Below are 24,390 nucleotides of genomic sequence, written 5' to 3' on the forward strand. Positions count from 1 at the left end.
AATTTCTGAAACTTACTAACTTAAAAACTTTTATTGACAGCAGTAGAACAGTAATGTATTTGCTGTTACTTCTGATAAGTGACCAGTAATTTGCTAGTGGCATTATTACATTAAAAAAAAATCGCAAATGCTAAACTGGAGGTCTGAATATAAGCAAATTATTGGATTACTTTGAAAATAAGTAAATAATAAAAAATGCACTGAGGGCAAAAATAAAATGTAAAGTCACGCATCTGCTTTCTGCATTTGTGTCACAACTGTATAACCACATAAGTTCTTAAGGAACTGATATGCTTCTTTTTCAGAATAAGGTGGAGGGTCTTCGTGAGAATCTTTATTTTCTCTCAAAAGAGAACCTTTCAACAATGCTGGAAGTTATCCTGGAACATACGGAGGACTTCACAGACTCTGCCTATACCAGTCATGAGCACAGAGAACGCATTTTGGAGCTGTCTAAACAGGCTAAAATGGAACTAGAGCAGCTGGTTTCAGTGTGGATGCAAGCTGTAAGAGCTTTTTAGCAAAGTAAATCTTTTCACCTCTACTTTGGAAAGACATTTTTAATGTGGTGTTTCTTTTCATCTAGGAAAAGAGAACTATTGTATTCCTCACAGTGAGAGCTGATCAGGGGAGCCAGAGTTTGTTCTGTGTTTCTGCAGCTTCAGTATATTCTGTCCTCCTCCTGCCCCAGTGATATTGCTTCCTTGATTCTTTGACGGCTAAATTGGGCTACTAGTGGCAATAGCCTAATTTTAATGAAGCTGTAAGTGGAAACAAGAAGGCGAGTGGAAGTGTCATTGCACAGTCTTCAACAGTTAGGTCTTTAGGTTGAGTAGTTCAGAGACTTCAATTGTCTTGATCCCATGGAAGTGACCACAGTTTCTGCTTCTTTTTTTTTCAACAGAATATTGAAAACACTTAAACTGTCAAAAAGGGAAATATTCTAAAAAAAATGTCTGTTTTGGTTTCTTTGGGGTTTTTTTGTTGTTGTTGTTGTTTTTGTTTGTTTGTTTGTTTTTGGGGTTTTTTTTGTTTTTTTTTTTTTTTTAGAATATAATAGAATCATTAAGATTGGAAAAGTCCTCTAAGATCATCAAGTCCAACTGTCAACCCAGCACCACCATGACTTCTAAACCATGTCCCAAAGTGCCATGTCCACATGTTTTTTGAACACCTCCAGGGATGGTGACTCCACCACTTCCCTGTGCAGCCTGTTCCAATGCTTGACCGCTCTTTCAGTAAAGAAATTTTTCCTAATATCCAATCTAAGTCTCCCCGATTCAACTTGAGGCCATTTCCTTTCATCCTATTGCTACTTACTTGGGAGAAGAGACCAACACCCATCTTGCTACAGCTTCCTTTCAGGTGGTCGTAGAGAGCAATGAGGTCTCCCCTCAGCCTCCTCTTCTCTAGATTAAACAATCTCAGTTATCTCAGCTGCTTCTCATAGGATTTGTTCTCCAGACCCTTCACCAGCTTCATTACGCTTCTCTGGACGCACTTCAGCAACTAAACATCCTTCTTGTTGTGAGGGGCCCAAAACTGAGCACGGTATTTGAGGTGTGGCCTCACCAGTGACGAGTACAGGGCCACAATCACTTCCCTACTCCTGCTGGCCACACTGTTCCTGATACAAGCCAGGATGCTGTTGGCTGCTTTGGCCACGTGGGCACACTGCTGGCTCATGTTCAGCCAGCTGTGAACCAGCATCCCCAGGTCGCTTTCTGCTGGGCAGCTTTCCAGCCTGTAGCGTTGCATGGGGTTATTGTGACCCAGGTGCAGGAACCGGCACTCAGCCTTGTTGAACCTTATACAGTTCACCTCAGCCCATCAGTCCAGCCTGTGCAGATCCCTCTGTAGAGCCTTCCTACCCTCAAGCAGATCGACACTCCTGCCCAACTTGGCATCTTCTGCAAACTTACTGAGAGAGCACTCGATCCCCTCACCCAGATCATTGATAAAGATATTAAACAAGACTGGCCCTAAAACTGAGCCCCAGGGAACACTGCTCATGGCTGGCCAGTTTTTTACCCAGCAAAGAGTACACGTGTCTAAGCCATGAGCCACCAGCTTCTGTAGGAAAATGCTTTAATGAATGCATTCATTAAATGCTGCCAGCTTCTCTAGGAGAATGTTTTAATCTTCTGGAGAGAAGTGAGAGAGGAAAGAGACACTGAGACTTACAGGCAATTTTTGTTTGTCCTTTTTACAAGATTTAAATGATGGTAGTTTTCTTTTTTTAAAGTAGTACGTTAAGCTTCCCTCTGTCATTTGTATTCTCTTGTTTCTTGAAGATCACAGAAGATAAATGCAAAAGGGAGAGGAAAAGCAGAGTTGGAAAATGCAGTTTCTGTTTCTGATGCTGACTTGCTTTCAGTCTTGTTCCTGGGGAAACGTAGCACAAAGTCTTATCAGCACTGTGAAATATGGCAGATATGTACCAGTACGGGATACTTAACTGAGTGTATTACTTACATGGAAGCATTTTTGTTCCTTTTCTCCTCTTTGAATCAGATGCTGCAGTGAGGTGTTCAAACTGCACTACTGCATTAAGAAGTGCATGTAAATCTTATTGATAATACAGATTGTTGTTATTACAAAGGAGACACATAACAGAAAATTAATTCCATAGAATCTCATAACTATAAGAAACTAAAACTGTGTTTATCTTGGTGTTAGTGGTTAGCTCTGGTAGGCAGCTGTGTGAGCACTGCTCAGCAATAGCTAACACATCCCTGTGTTACCAACACTTTTTATCACAAATCCAAACCAGCACGATACCAGATACTATGAAGAAAATTAATTCTGTCCCAGCCAAAACCAGTACACTTGGGTATTTCTAAGCTCTGTTACTGGTGGAAAATGATCACCTCTAAATTATTTAATGTGCTACATTTCAAGTGATAGAAATGAGAGCCTAGTACAAAACTATGCATATATATGATCCGTGAAAGTACCTGGGAGTGCAGATGTGTGCTTATGCATTAGGTATTTTCATTAATTAATAACCCAGCCTAGCTGTGACTGAAGACACAGATAAAATAGCATCAGCTCGCTGAGGTGGCTTTTTAGTTTCATCAGAGGGTGAATATTTTCTGAGGGACTTAGCGCAACTTAAGTGGGATTGTTGATTTAATAAAATATATGTTCTCATGCCTTGGGGATACATGAACTGGGGGATCTGTAGAGCTCTTAGAGTGCCCAATTATTTCCCTTTCCACTCACCATACTTCTTTTTAGCAAGTGGAGTAACTGAGTCTTCAGTGAAGAGTGTGTTTTAAAACAGAAGTGTCTTGTAACCTAGATCAAGTCTAAATTAGAATGACATAATTGATCTCCTCTTTTTTTGTATGATTGTATGTTAATGAAAACTACCTGGGGCACCACAGATAATCTAGTGCTGTTGATTGAATTTAAAATGTTTCTGAAATCCTTCCTATGTGTGTTTGAGTTCATAAGAACTGTCCTGTTTCAGGTTTTCCTGTAACCTTATTTTAGCTAAACAATTCCTTCGCTTGTGGTTAAAAAAAAAAAAAATGTTGCACATATAAGGAGCAAAGACGTGCACATTAAATAAGTTAAAGGAATAAAAAGGACACTCTAGTGAGTGTAAAACATTATGCTCCTTGTATTAAAAGTGATCTTGTGATGTTACACTTTTACACAGGTTACTTGAAGGATAGCATTAAATTTGAGGGACAGGTAGCATTGAGACTTAGAACAGATAAGAATACCTGAGAAAATTGGCTTGGGTGAGGTTTTTCCTCCTATAAATAAAACTGAGGATGTGCATGTCTGTACCTACACACATTTAGTGTGTGTATGTTTATGTTATTTTAGGCTCTGAGGGGCGCTTTTTTTTTTTTCCCAGCTGTGGCCATGTTAATGGTCCCACCTAAGATAATTGTTTCCAATATATTTTAGAGGAGAATGCAACATCACTGCTACTTAACTCTTTTCCCAGTGTATGTCTCTTGACATTTGAGTTGTTCCATACCTAGGTGCTCTTCGCAGAAGTGAGAGCTCTGTCTTGAAGCTACCTCAACAAAATGTTCTTAGCTATTGTACTCGTTTAAATTAGACAATGATCTAATGTCTTACAGGGATGCTTTAAGTAACCTTTTTGTAATTCAATATAGAAACTTTGGTACAACATTTTAGGTACCACTTTGTTTATACAGATGCTTACATTTAAAAAAAAAAAAAGCCCTAAAACTATTGCTGTACTTCAGGATGTTTATACAGAAGACTTTTGGAAACCCTTTTCCTGAAAAAAGCTCAATGAGGTTTAGGAATAAATTCCTGTTGAACAGAAAAGGTCAGTTAGCTTGCATCACTGTTATTTTTAGATTTGATTGTGTGATAAATGTTTCTATAAAATAATTTTTAAAGTAGAATATACACAGGATGTGCAAATGAAAACATTAATCTGAGAAGAAAAGGCTGTCTTTTAAAGCAACTTGGAAGTAATGACACATGATGTGAAGGTGGGATTTGCTGGGGTTTTTGTGTAATGTTTTGTCGATTGCATTCTTTGGCTTGTAGCAAAACCAGAAGACAAAGGATCTCATGGAAGACCTGGAAGTAGCCATTTTAAAAACATGCCAGTGCATGAATGAACTTAAAAGAGAGGTAAGTCTAGTTTAAGCAAGCATAAATGGAATAAAAGCTTGAATTTCATACTTGTTGTATGTGAAGTCGTAAAATAGGGTCCTGTACCCAAAAAGGCTAGTATCTATTTATAGACAAGACTAGGTAAATCAGAATTACACCAGGGAGCTAGTATGCAGTCATCTTCTGTGTCCTTACTTAGAACTGATTAGAAATCTGTTGGATACGTAGGCTCTTTGCTAACTCTGACAACAATAAAGAAGAGAAGTGTTTGGAAATAAGTACTATGTATATAATCATTACTTTAAATGTAAAGGCTAAACTTCCCTTGGGGAATGCATGCATCACTGTTTTAAATACTTTTTCTTGTTAGTGTGTGCTTAAATGAATAAATTACATTTGCTGTTTGTTTGTACTTAACCTGTTTTATTGATTTCTGTAGCAGAAATGTGTTATGACAGTGGCTTATACTCAGGTATTTTTCTAGGCAGTTGGCAGCTGTCTATGTGCTTGTTGTAAATAATTGTTTTCCTGTATGCAAGCATGTTGAGCGTCACCTTACATACAAATGCAAGAAAGCTGCCTCGTTTGGTACATGGGATAGACTACACTTGCTGACCAGAGTCCTTTTTACCCCTTTTAATGGATGCCATTGGTGCCTTGTCTGTTCCACAGATTTGTGCCAAATACAGGATTACTGGTTTCTGGCAGCTTCTGAAATATTTGCAAAGCATTCAGATATCTTAAACGGTTTTATGTTATTGTTCTTTTAAAAAGATGGAGAAATGAATACTGAGGACAGTGAGGGCTTCAATGCTGGGCTACAGAGCAGTGCAAACATGTTAGAGAACTTGCTTAGACTGGGCTTTCAGCTGCTGTGACTGGAAAACCTCAACTGCTCAAAAACTCATGCTGTATATTTTTTAATAGAGACAAAATGAGAATTTCATCGCAGGAATTATAATCTAGAAGAATGTGAACAGTGCTTTGAATCTTTCAGTTGCAGTTCAGCGCTTTGCACTTCTGCTGTCAGGCAGTTGTTGAGCCCGCAGAAAATGGAGGATACATAAATTGTGCACTTTGATTAATAGTTTTTTTTTTTTTAATTTGGTCGCCATTATGTAGGAAGTCAGTAGCAGAGCTTTTCCAGAGTGACATTCAGCTGCTTTAGCTCTAAGATCATCCTTTTTGAGTAACATTGCTCCCATGTGCTTGAATGAGGAGGAAGGGTTCCAAGTCCGAATCATATGCAACTATGTAATTGCAGAGATTAAAAAGCCAAAGTTGGTTGGAATATCTTATGGAAGAAATCATTAATATCTTGTACTTTCTTGCAGTGCCATAAATGTAAATCTTACCATATTGTCCTGCCCACAGGTTCATGTCATGCAACGAAGACTACATATTAACCACACTTAAGTTAAAGAATTTTGTTAGATGACAATAATATAAAATTTCCTTCTGTAAACCAGTTAACAGATGTGGCATAAAATACAAAATGGTGGGTTACTTGTGCCCTGTGATGTAGCTCCGTGTTAAAAACAATGCAGGTGAAATGTAGCATGCTGATTTAGAAATTGTGGAGCAAATTGAGTGGGTTTGGATTTCTAAACTAGGAAATCCTACGTTCTGTATGACTTGCTGTGGTGACCTGTAGAGTATGAAAGCTTGCTCAGTAAAAGCTTTTAAAAAATGCACAGGATTCATGTAAATTTAAAGTATTATGTCATAGTCCTTGCTCTCTGTGCAGTGACTGGATTGATCCCAGAGTAGCTGTGCTTCTTCTGTACATGGCTGAGAAGGGCTGTCCTGTCGGTCTGACTTGGGGTGTTGCAGTATATCAGTCAGCAACCACATTCTCTCTCTACTGGTGAAGTTTAAGTATTGTGATTCTAAAATGTTTTTGAGAGCCTGGGTGGCTGAGAACACAACAGGCTTGTTAAAAGTAGTTCTTTCCCATCACTGTCACTTCATGGAAGAAACAAAAGGTATGTTCCTTCCATGAGATTATTTTCCTGGTAATGATCAGAGACAGCATTAAGTAGAAGCAAATTTCTTTTTTAGATCAGGATGAAAAGAATCTCTAATGAAAAGGTAATCTCTATGTACCCTATATATAAATGAGAATTTCCAGTTCCTGCTCTAACATTACAAGCCTTGAAGATATCCAATCTTCAGAGCTGACTTCGTTTCTGAGATTGGTGGTTTGTGCTAATATTTAATGGGATGTGAGCAATACTATATAAATAGTTTAGAACAAGTTGTTATAGCTTTTTTTTTTTCCTCCTCTCTAAAAAAACAGTGGCAGCAAGCTTTGAGGCAACAATTCAGTTTTCTTGCATTAAATTAAAAACAAACAAACAAAACCCCTCCAAAAGCACTTGATTCTGGACTGCACAGGAAGTGCTGCCAGGGGAAGGGAGGAAAAACCGGTAGAGTCTAGTGGAATAAAAAACCAAACATACTGTTCTAGTAAACATTCTCTCCTCTACAGAGTCAAGGCCCACCAGTATCAGAATTTCAAGCTCATTGCATTCATAAAGACTTGAAAAATAACTTTATTCTTGAACAGCCAAGTTTATTGTATATTTAGTGCAGTCTAGCAAAGTGAGTGTAATATTACAAGACTCATAATAGTCTTAAAACATAAGAATGCTCTGCTATTTCTAAAGAGGTTGCTATTTAATTTTTACCTGTGTTCTTAAAATGGGGCTGATTATGGGGTAATACTATCACTATCACTACAACTAGCAGCAGCTGTTGCTGGTAGCTGTTGGCAAGCAGAGTCCCTCACAGCACAGTTTCAGCAGATCCAGCGTATCTGAATTTAGGGATGTGTTTTAAGGGGAAGCTTCTCCTTGCTTGTTGGGCGTGTAGGGAGAATGCTTGAGACTTTTCCAAGATGCATCTCTGCAGAAAAGATGCTTTTTACTTTTCTAAGGCCGTGTTACGAACTGATATAGCTATATGATAGCTTTTCTTTGCGTCATTGAGAATACAGTTTATTCATAGGAACTTGATTTCTAATGTATTATAAACTCAGATGCTGTGTGGCTTCAGTCTGATTCTGTTAATGTGTTTTCTTCATGAGAAGTAGAGTGGCTGTTATGCCATGCTTAGGCTGAACTTGGTGCCCCTACAAACTCATCCACCTGTTTCTTTTCCAGCTGTAACATTATCAGAAAGCAGCAGTGTCATAACTTCATGTTCTTATTTTACCCAGCTGCTCTTTTGTTTCTCCCCATATTTGGTTGTGGGTTTGTTTTTTGGTTTTGGGGTTTTGTTTTTTTTTTTTTTTTTTTTTTTTTGCATAGTAATTGGAGAATTAAAGTGCCAGATAATATGCAGACAGTATATGAACATTTAAGGCAGTACATTTTTTGCTTCTTGGAAAAATCAATCTATTTTATTTGGTACTGGATGCTTTTTTTTTCCTTCTAAGGTTTATCTCTCCTTCTCTTAATGCTACTCAAGGTCCATAGTGCTGCAACATCTCTGGCCACAGATCTGCTAAAATACCATATGGATCATATGGTTCTCAAAGCATTAAAAATCACAGGAGTAGAAGGAAATCTTGAAGCTGTAGCAGAATATACTTGCAAGCTATCAGAGCAGAAAGAACAACTTGTTGAGGTGAGTTCGTGACGGCTTTCATTTTATAAGGTATTTAAGAAAATGAGTGACTGCATTTGTCTTAATCTGTTCTTTAGGAAGGCTTTGGGTTTTATTTTATTTTATTTTCCTAGCATGGCATTGAATTTTGTATTGTTCTTGGTAGGATCTGAGCCAGAGGTGTCACTGTGGCTTACAGTTCCTGCAGAATGCATGGATGTACGGTCTTACCCAATTCTCCTCCTGGACCTAGGTTCAAATTCGTTGTTTAACTCTGTATTTTCTGTATGTACATACTGGGGCTAAAATATTCATTAAAAATAGATTTCTAGATCCAAGTAGAGATGACAGCCTTTTTTCAAGCAGTAGGCATCCAGCAGCAGCTCAACCCAAAGATACATTTTAAGAATGCTGGGAATGTAATGTAAAGTTTCTTAATCCACTGAACTTGACTGTTTTGAAGATCTCGTGTAGTTTTTGTCAGTCAACAGAGGGACACTGAACATCTTTTCTCCTTCATGAAAAGCAATGTGTATGTTTCATGTACTAATATATTCATGGTTTTATATGGTAGAATTCTCACATGTGAACAAATAAGACTTCCAAGACTAGTGGGAGATTATGGTTTTAGGAGTACCCATGGAGAGGTTGTCTGCCAGATATACGTTGTTGCTCTCTTGTCTGAGACACAAGCAGAAATAACTGTGCCAGTAGCAGACATACAAAGACACATTATTTTGATCTGGAACATGGTGATGCTGGAAGCTATACTTGCATGGCATCTAATATTCATTAATTTCTAAAATAATTTTATATCATCTGGGGCTTGAGGACTCATCCCAGAAGTATAAGTATGCAGAAACAACACCCTTCAGCTTCCAGGACTGGCAAATCAATGCTGTGGATTTTTAATTTGGCTCTAATGTCCCCGTTTTCTCTGACCAATTAGTGTTTCAGTGAGACACTGACTTTTTTCAGGCATAACCATGAGGTTAAATAGTGTTTGTGTGTGCAGCCTTAGAGCATTTCTAATGATGGACAGTGCAGTTAGTTTCATATGTGCTGTCTCAATCTTATATATTCTCCTTTTGATCTGAAAACTTTGTTGTTCCTTCTCAGCCCAAAGTTCACTCTTAATCTTATTACAAAAACAAACAAACAAAAAGATGACTACATTTTGCTTACTGTGAAAGGAAACAGTATTTCTTCTGTAAATTAATTTGACGTTGATTTGCTCAAAGATAATTCAATTTCCTGAATGATGCAAGCCTGAATTATTTTCCACGTGGTTGCTAATCGCCCAGTAAGCCTGTTTTGGTGAAGTCATTTATGCTACAGTTTTTCCAAGTTTCATAGGTGTTTTGATTACTTTTGGGTTTATTCAGTCATAAATATATTAAATTATTGTCGTTTTATTAATTAAGACTCTACTTTCTTGTGCTGATTTTCTATGCATTCCAAGTCAGAATTTATCGCTGTTTTATTGTAAATGCTCCCTCTGCAGTCCTCAATAAGTTTGTGAAAGGACTATCAATAACTTTGTGTTTATATCTGTTTGTGTGTGTGCACCTTTTCTCACTACTAATGAAAGCATATTTTCATTAAAAATATTCAGATGTGTCGCTTGTTGAGACATGTTTCTGGAACTGAGCCCCTCGAGATTACTTGCATACATGCAGAAGATACTTTTCAGGTCACTGGCCCACAGGTGTGTATAGTTTTTATCTGTTCATTTCTACTGGACCTAAATAAACTGTGCAGAGTTTTTGGATACCTAATGTTGAGCTGTTCAAAGCAGCTCTAAGAAAGAATTATATTTTAATATTGGGCAGTGGCTAAAAGAATGCACAAGGAAGATCATCAAGCTTGCAAATATCAGATGAATATACTACAAAGACAAAATAGAATCATAGAATCATATGGTTGGATGGGACCTATAAGATCATCTAGTCCAACCGTCTTGCCACTACCATTGCTGCCACAGCTACTAAACCATATCTTTTAGCTTCTCATCAAGCCGCCTCTTGAACACTGCCAGGGACGGCGACTCCACCACCTACCTCCCTGGGCAGGCCATTCCAGTGCCTGACCACTCTTTGGGAGAAAAAGTTTTTCCTCAAGTCCAATCTAAACCTCCTCTGGTACAACTTGTGGCCATTTCCTCGGGTCCTGCTTGTTGCCTGGGAGAAGAGGCCAAACCCCTGCTCATCACAACCTGCCTTCAGGAAGCTATAGAGTGCAATGAGGTCTCCCCTGAGCCTCCTCTTCTCCAGGCTAAACAATCCCAACTCTCTCAGCAGCTCCTCATAAGACTTGTGCTCCAGACCCCTCACCAGCTTTGTTGCCCTTCTCTGGACACGTTCCAGGGCTTCAATGTCTTTCTTGTAGTGAGGGGCCCAAAACTGAACACAATACTCAAGGTGCGGCCTCACCAGCGCCGAATACAGGGGGATGATTACCTCCCTGCTCCTGCTGGCCACGCTATTTCTAATGCAGGCCAGGATGCCGTTGGCCTTCTTGGCCACCTGGGCACACTTTCGGCTCATGTTCAGCTGAGCATCAACCAACACCCCCAGGTCCCTTTCCTCTTCACAGTCCTCCAGCCACTCAGCTCCGAGCCTATAGTGCTGCATGGGATTATTGTGGCCAAAGTGCAGGACCCGACACTTGGCCTTGTTGAACCTCATCCCATTCAGCTCAGCCCAGCGATCCAGCCTATCCAGATCTCTCTGAAGGGCCTCCCTACCCTCAGGCAGATCAACACCACCACCCAACTTGGTGTCATCTGCAGACTTACTGAGGGTACACTCAATCCCCTCGTCTAGGTCATCAATAAAGATATTGAACAAGATGGGCCCAAGTACCGACCCCTGGGGGACACCACTTGTAACAGGCTGCCAGCTGGACTTGACTCCATTAACCACCACCCGCTGGGCACGGCTCCCTAGCCAGTTCTTTATCCAAAGAAGGGTATACCTACCCAGTCCACAGGCAGCCAGTTTCCCTAGGAGAATACTGTGAGAGACCGTGTCAAAGGCCTTGCTGAAGTCCAGGTAGACCACATCAACAGCCTTTCCCTCATCCACCAGTCTGGTCACCCAGTCGTAAAAGGAAATGAGGTTGGTCAAGCATGACTTGCCTTTCGTGAACCCGTGCTGGCTGGGCGTGATCCCTTGGATGCCACTCATATGCCGAGTGATCTCACCCAAGATGATTTGCTCCGTAACTTTCCCAGGTACTGAGGTCAGGCTGACAGGCCTGTAGTTCCCCGGATCCTCCTTACGGCCCTTCCTGTAGATGGGAGTCACATCGGCAAGCCTCCAATCCTCCGGGACCTCCCCAGATAACCAGGAGCGCTGGTAGATGGCCGAGAGCGACTCAGCAATCACCCCCATCAACTCCCTTAGCACCCTAGGATGGAGCCTGTCCGGTCCCATGGACTTGTAGCAGTTGAATAGTAGCAGTTGAAAATAGTAGCAGTTGAATTTTGTTTTGCCTGTGATGGCATTTTTGGGTTCATATGTAACACTATTTATTAGGACTTCCAATAGAACATATTTTGTTCTCTGTCCAGATAATTTCTGCTGCAGAAACACTGGCATTGCATCCATCGAGCAAGATTGCAAAAGAAAATCTTGAGGTCTTCTGTGAGGCCTGGGAGTCTCAACTGAGTGACATGTCTATGTTGTTAAGAGAAATCAATGATGTGTTTGAAGGAAGAAGAGGTAAGAATGCTATGTACAAAGAGAAGAATGTAGTTTTCAAAATGTATAGTCTAAGAATTTTAAGTGTGATATAGAAATTACTGTTTTCTTAAGAGATAAGTGCAATAAACAGTCCCACATCCCATATAGCAATGTATAATCTAGGTAGCAATACACAAATATATTGGTTGTATAGATGTCAAATTAGGTTGCTCATTGCATTTTTTTCAAAGAAAAACAGCCAAAAATTTAAAGGCCCGATTTGTGTTAAATCAGGTATGTTTAATTTTCTACGCTGTGATTACTTCCAGTAAAATCAAATGGAACTGTTCAAAGGACACAGAAGTATTCGGCACAGCTCTTTGCCAACGGTGTCCAAATATTGGGGGTGTAGGGCTTTCATCCCACCTTTTCATTTGACTAGGACATACCAGTTCATGACAATCCACATATAACTTGAATTTTGTGACATGTTTAATTCATTGCCTGTATTTCTGGAAAATATATATATATTCTATACTGTCAGCTTGCCTTGTATTCACTTCATAACGTAGTGAATGTAGTTATTTGATTTTTAAACTGCTGTCCTTTCTCCTGGATGGAATCTCTGATGACTCTGCACAACCTTGGGATATTTTCTGTGGTTGGTAAGTTTATTGGTATTTGTACAACATGTAGAAGAAAACCATGGAGTCTTAAGAGAAAAATTCTGTGTTTACTTTTAGCATAGGGTAATTTACCTTCTAAATGGAAGCCATTTTGATTTTAATTTTTATCTAACTTTAATTTTTTTTTCAGATGATGTCTTTAGTGTAGCATGTCATGCTTCTTGCGGCTTTGTGTTTGTTTCAGTCTTTAAGGTATAATTGCATACAAATAGAATGTAATATATAATAATACTGAATGTCTTGTATTTTTAAGAAAATCACTCAGGTTTAAAAGTTGAGATTTAGTTAAATACAGGGACTTCATTTTTCTGTATCTAAGATACAGAAAAAGTAAATCCTTATTCAGGTTAGATGACACTTTATCAATTACACAATACTTCATCTTACTATTAACATGAGACTTTTTTTTCATTTTTTTTTTTTTAGTTTATTTTGTCAGTTTAACTTTCCGTACTTGATCAGATTTTTGTGTAAGCAGTTCTTTTCTGCCAGCTTTGTTGTTAGGACAGTAAACAACCAACCATAGGGCAGTAATATCTTAAATTGTTGCTGCTTGTTGCTACGTGAATGTGTGTCTAAGCCTGAAGACTTGTAAAAGGAAAACATACAATGAAATTCTGAGTGAAACAGACATTTTCCACAAGTGGTATTTTCCAGTTTCTTTAAAGCATAATCTCACAAGGCATCCCCAATGTCATTGCTTGAAGGAGAGAGAAGAGAATGGGTAGGTGTTGCAGGCACATTGGAGGCTATAGCATGTGGGGGCCTGCGTGCAGTGAAGACTATTTTCTCCTCTTGGCGTAGCTGGATGAGTCTGTTCTTGTTAGTGTCTCTTGTTTCCTCAGTCTTTTCCTGAGCATGAGTGTTCCAGTACCACCATTGATAAGATAGTAAGCATAGCTTATATTCTTTATCTGGCCTTTGGGTGCATTAGGTCTTGTATTGCCAAAACGATGCTTAAGAAATCATGTCTCAGTTTTCCTTGTCTTGTGGCCCAGCCTAGTAAGGGTCTTCTCTCTGAATCGTTTAATATTAACTATTGGTTATCTCCCCAGAAATAATTTGGTTTCTATATCCACCTGTCTTCTACAAAGTTTTCTTCTATATTGTGGGCTAATCTTTTTTGTTTGCTTATTTTCTCTTGTTAGACTTTAGAGTGGCTCGTATCAAAAAAAAAAAAAAAAAAAAAAAGGAAAAAAGTCTCACTCAAATACTGCCACTTTTTGCTTTCAGAAAATACCCTAAAGTTACCTTGCCACTTTCAATATTATTTTCTCCTAGAAAACATGACTCATGACCCAGTAAATAAATTAAGCTAAAATATTTTTTTGCTAAGAGATTGTAAGAGTGACATTCACAAAACTTTTGCCTCCAAACACAGTGAAGTTTCACAATATTTTATAAGATTTTATTCTTCTTGTAACTCATTATACTTGTCTCGAGGTTGGTAAAAGTGTCTTTATTTTACAGACTAAAATGTAACAAGTGCTTTATTCCTAGTAAAATTGTGATTGTGTGTAACAAAAGATAGAATTATGTAAGAAGGTAGATATATTTTTTTTCTCCTCAGTTTAAAAACTTGTATTTTTGTACTATCAATTTAAATGTTTGGCTTTGTTAGAGAGTTTGGAATATAGCTTAAGAGGCAAAAATTGAATGGTGACTAAATGTGCTGGACACATCAAATAAAAGAAGCATTTTTCTGATAACACTAAATTCACCTTGTTTATATTAATTTCTTTCTTTTTACGAGCAATTGCATAACTCTTTATTCAGTGTTTATTTCATATCAGCAAATTAAGGATTTCTCATGCTGAGGTTCAAAACTGACATGGATAGAGAGCCAGATTTAGCTTGGAAATGAAGCAATATTTTACTCAATTTTAATGTAATCAGACCAGATCATGCCCAAATTGAAATGGGCTTGTCTTGGGGAGGAGGGTGCATACACACATAGGGATAGAATCATAGAATGGTTTGGGTTGGAAGGGACCTTCAAAGGTCATCTAGTCCAACCCCCCTGCAAGGAGCAGGGACATCTCCAACCAGATCAGGTGGCTCAGAGCCTGATCCAACCTGGCCTTGAATGTTTCCAGGGATGGGGCATCCACCACCTCTCCGGGCAACCTGTTCCAGTGTTCCACCACCCTCAGTGTAAAAATGTTTTTCCACGTATCTAGTCTAAATTTACATCCCTCTGTTTTAAAACCATTACCCCTTGTTTTGTTACAACAGGCCCTGCTGAAAAGTTTCTCCCCATCTTTCTTATAAGCCCCCTTTAGATACTAGAAGGTCACAATAAGGTCTCCCTGGAGCTGTCTCTTCTCCGGGCTGAACAGCCCCAACTCTCTCAGCCTGTCCTCATAGGAGAGGTGCTCCAGCCTTCTGATCATCTTCATGGATGGAGGAGGTTAAGCACACCACAGCCCAGTAACCCTCACATACGTTTTGAAAATGTCTCTATTCTATGCAGAACTGCAGAGTAAGATAGAATTGGATTTACTTTGCTTAATCCTAAACCACTTTTTAATCCAACAGGAAAGAGGCCCATTCTGAGTAATGTTGGTGTTTGAAAAGTTGTGTGGCTGGTCTGGGGTGAGGAGAGTGCTGGGCTCCTCTAGAGGAGCTGAGAGATTTTGTTCAGCTGGTGGAGGGATCAGTTTGCTCTCCGCAGACTGTGCAGAGAGCTGAGAATTACTAGTTTAAATAAGAAGCTTAGCTTTGAGGCTCTTGCACTTTGAGATGAATCACCTAACAAAAGTACCTTTCCTTGATCCAGTCTGTGGGGGGTCAGCCAATCTCTTTTTTTGTTCTAGCATTTTTATTTTCAGCATGTTGGGGAAGAATGTGAATAATCCCCAGATTGCTCCCTTGTAACTTGGTCAGAACTCAGAGATTGATTTAGGCAGATAATTTCCTTTTCTGCCCTCCTCTTTTTGTTTTGCCCACTTGGTTTGAGAGGAGTTAAATGACCGTGAGGATTGGGAGGGCCATAGTTGATGAATAGGTAGGGGATAGATCAGAATTTAGAAATTAAGAGTTCTAGAAAGAAGAGTGAAGCAGGGATGCAGCCATCCTACTTTCAGGTAAGAAGTGAGATCAAAAGCAGGATTTAGAAGTTGAAATAGAGACATTTTGGAGGGAAAAACATGACTAGAACTATTAGAAAGCAGAAAATTGGAAGACAGAGAGGATGAAATAATAAAAATTAATTTTAAATTAAAAAATTAAAAAGGAAAAACACATTAGAAGAAACACATTATGAAAAACAGGCAGACTGGAATAAATAAATGGAAGATCATAATGTGGCAAAAAGTCTTTTGCTATTATAGCAAAGATCTGACTTAAAACTAAGGAAATTAAATACCTGAAAAAATATGTATGTGTATTCTGTTAATGGAATAAAATATAAATTCTGTGATTATACTGATGTAATTAAGTATTTTCTGATGAAGTAGGATTATCTCTGGCCTGAGTTGATCTGCGCTTTTGAAAGGTCTGGTATCTTTGGGTCCAGTGAGGTGGGTTTTTTGTGTATGTGTGTGTTATAGTTTTTTGTCGTTTGTTGGGGGTTTTGGGGTTTCTTTTTGTGGGTTGGTTTTTTTTTTTTTTTTTTAAATAGTGAGATCCTTCTTCTTTCTGAATATGGTGAGCCTCTAAATCTTGCAATGCCAAATAATGGGACATTGCGTGAAGAGCGAAACCAATTTTTTTTTCTTGTTTCTGTTTAGCACCTCTTTCAACTTGGTTTCTGTATTTCTGAATGCCCACCTTGTGTCTGCAACTAGTGTGTCCTCTCAGTATGCATTTGTATTCCATTTGTTACGTCAAACCTTTCCATGTTTGAATTTTGTTTTAACATGGTACAACAGGTTTTTACATAGCACCAAGGAGATCTTTTATGCTACAGCATTTTAAACTTACAAGTTAGCTTTTGTTCTTGGTACATCTTATATGCTTTCTTACACGCCTTTTAGCTGGTGTTTTTGATACAGAGGATGTTGTAAATCACTTCTGATAATTTATATCAGACTGCAGTGAGAAATCTTGCTTGGATGCATGTTTGGGCAATTAATATCTGAAGAACTCTGCGTTCTGAAAGAAATAGTTATGCAGCTTGTGCTCTGATAGCTCATTTTATCTTTCACAAAACTGGCTAGGGGAAGGAAGAGGTGATCTTAGAAAGGAATAATTCAATTTTTCATATTTGTGCAGAGGGTTGAGGGACACTTGTCAACTTACTGAAATTTGATTTTTAGAAGTCAGTTGCCTGAACATGGAGCTCATAATCTTTCTGTGGTGTCAGGAGATAAAGAGCATACTTTCAAAAAATCATGAATGCACAAGAGAACTCTCTTCTGAGGACTCGGAATGGAATTTCTCTAGCAGCTGATACAAGAGGAGGAAATAGCAATTGTAGGGGGGTTTGTTGCTTGTCCTTTGTCTGTCGAGATGCATCATCTCTATGCAAACCTGGTACTGATGTCCATTAAAGTAGTCCTTTTTTTTTTTTTTTTTTCCTTCAGGTAACATCTATTTTTCACTAGCTCTTAAGTTTTTAATTTTATTTTAATTTATTTAGCAGATTTTCCTCTCTATTGTAATATATGTAAGTCTTCGTGGATAATTAAGTCTTCTGGTAACTGGAGCTCTAATCCTAGGCTATTAGCCCAGACACTGTTTCATCTTGCCGGTAAACCCTTCTGACCCATTTTTAGATAACACTTAAAAGGATTTTTTTTCTTTTTTTTTTTCTTTTTTTTTCTTCCTCTATTTGTTTTGCTCAGGCTTGGAGTATCTGAGGCTCCTGGGGATAGAAGAAATAATTCAATAAGTGTATAAAATGCTATAGAACATTTTTCTTTATAAAATACAGTCCACGTGGGATATGTGTGGTACAGTATCACACAAGGGTTTTATTGGCATCATTTATTAAAACCTGTCTAGGTATTTCTCACCAGTGGCATTGCCTGTTCCAATTTTTATACCATCCAGTCCATGCCAGGAAAAGCCTACCACTTATGTTCTGTACTCTGCAACAAAATGAGTGTATGTAGCGATAGCTACTCAGTCATTGGAGAAAGTTTCCTTACTCATTTGGGGACTGCATGCAAGGGACTAGAAATCTTATTAAGGAGGAAATTGTTCAGAGGAACTTTCTTAACTGCCAGTTGCTGAGAGCTAAAATCTGAGCAGTACAGAGTTCTTTGCTTGCCTCTCTCTGGAAACGCGAGACAGAGGCAATCCTCCTCAATATTCAAAGAGGAAGCATTACAGGTAAGTAATTTGCTTTTATAATACTGCAACTTAAGGAAAGATAAAGTAAGACATGGTATCCCATGGATTAAAATCTGCATACAAATTTTGGTGTAAATGTGTGTGTTCTTCATAGGAGAGAAGCGTGTCTACCTATCACTGCCCAGACCAGGGGTAAGTTGGTTTTGGTATTCTTGTATTTGCATTGTATCTGCTGTTAACTAATTGACTTACTTTCATGTTGCACCTTGATGAGGACATAGCAGTGTCTTGGTAACATGCCTCCTGACTGGATGGCTGACAGTAAAATATCAAACTTTGTCAGTTTATTAAATGAAAAAAAACCATACTGAAAACTAGGGTAACTATTTACATAATATGCTTTAATCACTGTGGTTGTACATAAGCTTTAATTCCTGTTCATTAATATGACATTTTTTATCATGTACTCAACTGTCATGATATATAATTAAAAAATGCATTGTAAACAGTAAGAATACACTGCAACATACTGAAAATAAGTCTTGGTAATCTTACTTTTTTTCCATTGTTGCGTGAGTTGACCTATTTTGAACAAATGGATATGTTCAAGCCTATTGTAGACTCTTCAGATAATGGGTGCTTGTTTTCTTTGATCTTAAATGTTTTTAATGCAGAGAAAAAAGCTATACTAAATGTCCAGGTTTAAATTGTGACAGAATTAATATCCTTAGTGAGATTACAATTGATATTACATTGTTTCTGAGAGCATCTCTATGTTAGAATACCTCCTAAACCTTGTTAGTATCATGTAATCAGTCATTTGTTTCACTTGCTACATACTGAATCTCTTCACGGGTAGGAAGAAGGGTAAGAATGATCTCAGAAGGTACAATAAGCTCTAGCCTGTTGTTTTGGTTTTTTTTTTCCTCTTTTCACTTTCTTTCCTTAATCTGTAGTGTTGAGGAATTTGGATGTGAAATGATCACCGGTCTCCATGTCTCCTGTTATGCAATTCTCTGACTTCAAACATAATGTAATATTTCTGACCCGTAATGAAAAGGGAAGGAGAAAAGGTCATACGTTATAAATCCAATCTGCAGATTTAAATAGAATATAATGTTAGGCTGCTTGAGCATGGGTGAATTTCACGGTTACAGAACTAAATATTGAGGCTGGAGAATAGATTGGTTCAGTGATTTTGATAGGGTTTTTATCCCTCACTTGTTTGACTAAGCTACATAGTTTCTGGACTTGATCTAGAATTCAACGAAGAGATGTTTGAAGTCAAATTCTCACTTACTGATTCATATGCCTTTTAAAAATACTTTCAATAAAAACTTTGTTCCTAGAATTTAAATAGTTCTGCTTTGTGGTTCTTTAAAGGTTGCTGTCTTCTTCTGAATTTTGTAAGATGCATAGATTTGAGGGAGTTTATTAGACAGTTTGGAAGTAGACTGGAAATGTAGATTATGTCCATAAGACAACAGAGTTTCTTCACAGAGTAATTTCTTTGCCTAACTGATGCACTAACCTTTGGAACTGCCTCTCTTCCCAGAGCTGTGACTCTTGTTACTGCCTCTTCTCTCCCTACTGCCATCACAGATGTTTTCTGCTGTGCCTGGCTAATGCTCACGCTGTCCCTGCAGAAGTCACACTGTTCCCGTCGACCTAATTAGATCACATATTTTGTTACATCTTTTTAATTGCGACTGTGCTGTTTGCTGGTAATGAGTGGCATCCTAGACCATGCCATAGCTGAGGACAGAGCAGTGGTGATGATTCATGTGTGTGCTTAACGCACAGGTATATTTTTTTTCTTCATAGTGTTAGGTGTCAAAACATGTTTTAAAAGCAAACTGCTTCTCTGATTTTTAACAATACTCCTATTCAAATACTGTGAACATTAGAATGGAGAACACTACAAATCTGACAAACATTCTGAGGTTTCTTTACTTATTTGTGGCTAGAAAAGCTTCCCTGTGCTAGAGTGCTGGTTTTCTTGAATACCCTTCACTCAGCAACTTAAATATTTGCCATAATTTGTAGTCCAAAGTTTGTGTTTACATACAAACCTAGTTTGACTTTGTGTTCCTTTCTTCTTTTACAACTGTGCCCTAAAACCAGCATTTCTTGAATTACATCTCTAACGTGAAATATGGTCAAACTTAAATGCCAATTAGGAGTATCAGTTCCTTCAGTAACTTTTTGCTAAATCTTTCGATATGAGATCAGCATTTCTAATACATAGGCAGAATTACAGTGTGTAATCTGGGTGGACATTCATAAGAGTCAGACTATTTAAAAATTTTGAGATGGAAAAAGAGAAATGGCATGAAAGCTAAACTAAGCAGGAAATTGCAGTAGGAACTTCAATAATAGCACTTTATTTTTGTTCAAACTCTTGAAGTGAGAGATGAAGACTGCACCTGGAACTTATTTCTGATGCTGTTCACAATGAATAGTGCTTTTTTTTTTCCCTCCCTGCAGGCATTACTGAGCTTATTTTGCCCAAGTACTCTCGCTAATGAATAGCAAGAAGAATAGCTCTTCTCAGATTCTCAGACAAGGATCTCAGTCCTGCACTGTTATCATCCAGCCACCTCCAGTGGCTCACACCTCTCCAAGTTATGACACCAATTTTGTACTTTCCATTCCCCTGCACTCCAGTGCAGTTTCTGAATGTGGCTTTTGGCTCCCATGTCTGTTAGTTTTTGCTGTCTTTGCACAGTGACAGCACCAGCACATGAAATTAAAGCCAGGAACTGCTGCTCTCTACCTGCAAATTGATTTGAAACAGATCATGTGTTACTCTGTATAGGTGTTATGCAGTTGGCAAGCTCTGCCTTATCAGGTATTCCACTCATCGTACACTGACTATTCTTCAACTTGAGCCAATTATTTGGCTTGCAGCCAGACTGATGTTTTGGATAGTTCATTACTATCATGAAGGAAACCCATAGTAAGACCAAAGTCTTGGTATTTATTTCCAGCTGCTTCAGCAAAGTGACACAATAGTCAGCTACATCGTCGCACCAGCATTTACATGGATGGTGCCCTAGATCAACTTTCTACTACCTAAATCAACCCTCCAGTCCCTGTTACATCAGTATCATCTTTGATTGAACAATCAGTGCAATAGTACTTAAGACTGTTTAGTCCTAAGTATTACTGAGCATTTAGAAGGTAAAAGGAAGAGATGGTTGTTGCATGAGGAGTGGCGTTTGAGACTTGAGTTGGAGAGGACTTTTCCTTGAAACTTTAGGGTGTCCGTAGGCACAGCCCCTGTTTGCATGTGCCATTTCAGGATGACAGACAGATCAGAACAGGTTCTCAGCTTCTACTGAGAAGTTTGTCTGAACCCCTGGAACTTTCCTGCAAAGTCTACCTCTGAGTATAGAGCCACCTCTTACGAGTTGTTAGTAGAATTATTACAAATTCCTTTTATTTAAAAAATATTATTTTTTGTTTGAAACAGAAGCATAACGCAAATCTGAAAGCATTAAAGCCAGTCAAACTAGATACTGAGGTAAGATGCCATCATTTTAGTTAAAAAAACTTTTTATTTTTCTTATCTGAAGAATGTATTTTAAAGTGTCATAAATATGGTTACCTTTTACAGGAACAGGCGAAAATTGCAAAACTTGGATTAGAATTGCATCTGCTCACATCCGATGTGGATTCTGAGACAGAGAAATGGGAGGATCAAGAGAATGAGATTGTGCAACATGGACAAGGCATGTCAAGTATGGCCTACTCCATGTATTTATTTACCAGGTAATTACACTGTATGTTTTGGAGGGAAGAAGCGCATTACCAGTGTTTATAAGACGGTTTAATTTTCAGAGTATAATAATTGGGACATAGTCAGAAAGGAGCTTTAATTTCTATCCTTATGCTTCATAAATTCTTGTACATTTCTAAGCTGTTTAATACTAAAACTAGGGATTTCTAAAAGTGCTAGCATCTGTTTTGTTGCAGAACAGCTATTTAAATATCTCTTGGGTACAGAAAACATTTTAAGAAGCATGTTCATAAATACTTTTCAAATTAAGGGAATTAAAGCAAAGGTATAAAACTGTAAATTAGAGTTACTGATCTTTCCCGTACTGAAAGGTGGTGTTCTCAAACTTGCCCACACAATGTCAGCTTTCTTATTTGAAGAATTTTGGGTTTTTTTAAAAATAAGAGTTGAGATTTTTCTTACTTAATAGTCCAGTCATACTCAGTATGGCAGAGACAAGGATTTCTGCCCTTGTTTAGCTGATAACTGAACCATTGTAATTTCCCAACAGTGCTCTAGCCACTGAGGTGTTATTTTAAAGTGCAGTTCCTGTACTATGTTATTGTTGTGCATAGTATCGTCTAAAGGAGTGATATTTTATAGTTCAGTGGTGTGAACGGGGGTGAGCGAGAGAGAAGGATACTATAAATTGTGCAAATAGCAGGCAAAATAATCTGCAGTCTGTACATGGCATATATTCTGTTTTCATTATTTCCCACAGAGGAGAAGGACTTCTGAAAACTACTCAAGATTTATTTCATCAAGCAGAGGTAATATATTTTTAACGAAATAGGAATTCTAAGTGAAGAAAAAATTGGAACTTAACTCTCCAATTCCTTACACATAAGTACAGTGTACCATGAGTTGACTGACAGCTGTAGATTTTAAGCAGCCTAACTCTGTTACGTACTTTCTGAAAGCAAACATTTTGGCATTCTAGCAGTAGCTTAAGACAGCATTCATTAAACTGACAGATTCCAGTTAGGAGTAGGAATGGCAAACTGGCATTATGGCAAATATAGTGGACTTGAATGCATTAGTATTCATTGTGTCACTTTAGCTCAGTCCCTGAGAGTGTTAATGGATACTCCATCCTAGCATGAGTATTCTAATGGGGAGGAATGAAGATGTAAAAATTTGAATAATACAAACAAAAGACAAGGGGCCAAATGAAGGAATGTGGCATGGTATTTCTATATTGCCTGTGTTTAACAGGAGACTGATTACCTGTGTCAGGACAATACACAAATATGGCAGGTGTCATCTACCCACAAAGCTCTTGTGAGCTGCTGCAGTGCAAAAAAGAACTGGAAGTCAGGGTTTTTTTATATGTAAAGGGAAAGCCTTTAAACTTTGTTTATCTGGGAGAATGGCCATTTGTAGTGTAGCTTGTTATTTCAGAAGTCACTGCAAATTTCTGACTTTTTAATTATAAAACGTATATAACAATCACAAATATTTTCTGCTACCTTTTTACTTTATAGCACACCGTTTATTAAAACAACAAGCACAAAGAGCCTCATCTTTCATTGTGGTTCATTTTGTTACATTCTTTCTCTCTCTTTCAGATTTTTGCTACAGAGGGCACAAAGCTTGCTTCAGCTCTTCATGCATTTTCTGATCAGGTGATGTATGACCTCTAAACCAGTCATTCTGCTTATGACATCACTGATAGTGCTTAAAAGCTGGTTGTGTTATCTTCTCTATTACCTTAATATTGGAGTCTTTAACACAAAGTGGTTTTGTTTTCCTGAAACACATTTCAGGTACACGATGATGACAAACCTTTGCTTCTGTTGGAGGCTGAAAAACTGATCTCTTTGTGCAAGCAGCTCCAGATAACAGCTAAAGCTTCTGTTCAGGGTAAAAGTGCTACATTTACAAAGGTAAGGCAAAAATTATATATATTCCTGAAAGTAAGACCTAACTTGTTTAGAAATATAGTAACTTACTAATTTATGCTCCTGTTAAAATATGAAACAGTTTGTGACAGAGGACCATAAAAATTAATAAGTACAAAATTTTACTGTTGTGCAAGCACTTTTCTGCTGTGCAGTATATCATCATTGCTGTTTTTTATGTAGAAGAGGAATTTACTTGAAGTAGTTTTTAGCGCTTAATGTGTTTTCAGAAGCTGAAGTATAGAGGAAAAAAAGCAAGAACTGTTCCTCTTGCTGAAAACGTTTTGTCTGTTGGGACATCCCTCCCAGATAACTGTAACCCAACCCATTTACTGCACTACCTTGCGTCAGGAAGGGATGTTCTTCAGCACGGGTGCTACTATTTTCTAGATTCCTCCTCCTACCCACCCCCAGCAAGAGAAGGGCTTCAGTGAAGTTTATCCTCACCTGACCCCCTCATTCATGCTGAGAGTTTGATAGGAGGCAAAACATGGTACGCTGGCACTCAGCATACGTGGAAGCCTGCCAGTGGACAGCTTGGATAGTATTACTTTACTAATTTATAGGAATGTTTTCTTTAGGGAGCATGGATATCAGAGTTTTGTATAACTGGCCCAGTGGCTACAGACATATCACTGATATTCATGTTTTAAGGAACAGTTTAGAGTCTAAGAATCAGTAAAATAAGTCATAGGATTTTTTCCTTCCTATTACTAAAAGTGCCGAAATTATAATTTCGGCTTTGGATTTCACTGTTAGTGAAAGAGTTCACAGAAATGTTTCCCAAGACAAAGATGTTCCTGGACTGCGCTTACAAAAAAAAAAAAAAATTAAAAAAAGGTGGAAGCTTCCACTATTTTATATTGCTTTTTACT

General features: G+C 38.1%; 2 protein-coding genes across 4 annotated transcripts in view; one reads left to right on the forward strand and one right to left on the reverse strand.

The window, feature by feature from the left end:
- Positions 1-24,390, reverse strand: part of ABITRAM (actin binding transcription modulator) — a 301,888-nt gene that overhangs the window by 270,879 nt on the left and 6,619 nt on the right. The gene's annotated exons all lie outside the window — the stretch shown is intronic.
- The window catches only part of CTNNAL1 (catenin alpha like 1), a 58,079-nt gene that overhangs the window by 31,116 nt on the left and 2,573 nt on the right, over positions 1-24,390 (forward strand). The window contains exons 7-17 of the mRNA XM_086740483.1: positions 306-506; positions 4,546-4,632; positions 8,086-8,244; positions 9,839-9,931; positions 11,798-11,948; positions 17,988-18,025; positions 21,309-21,359; positions 21,453-21,607; positions 22,336-22,384; positions 23,183-23,239; positions 23,381-23,500. Of these exons, the coding sequence (XP_086596609.1) occupies positions 306-506; positions 4,546-4,632; positions 8,086-8,244; positions 9,839-9,931; positions 11,798-11,948; positions 17,988-18,025; positions 21,309-21,359; positions 21,453-21,607; positions 22,336-22,384; positions 23,183-23,239; positions 23,381-23,500 (1,161 nt within the window). The remainder of the gene's footprint in view (positions 1-305; positions 507-4,545; positions 4,633-8,085; positions 8,245-9,838; positions 9,932-11,797; positions 11,949-17,987; positions 18,026-21,308; positions 21,360-21,452; positions 21,608-22,335; positions 22,385-23,182; positions 23,240-23,380; positions 23,501-24,390) is intronic.

Source organism: Chlamydotis macqueenii, chromosome 2, assembly GCF_036417535.1.
Source record: "Chlamydotis macqueenii isolate bChlMac1 chromosome 2, bChlMac1.mat, whole genome shotgun sequence".
Classification (NCBI taxonomy): Eukaryota; Metazoa; Chordata; class Aves; order Otidiformes; family Otididae; genus Chlamydotis; species Chlamydotis macqueenii.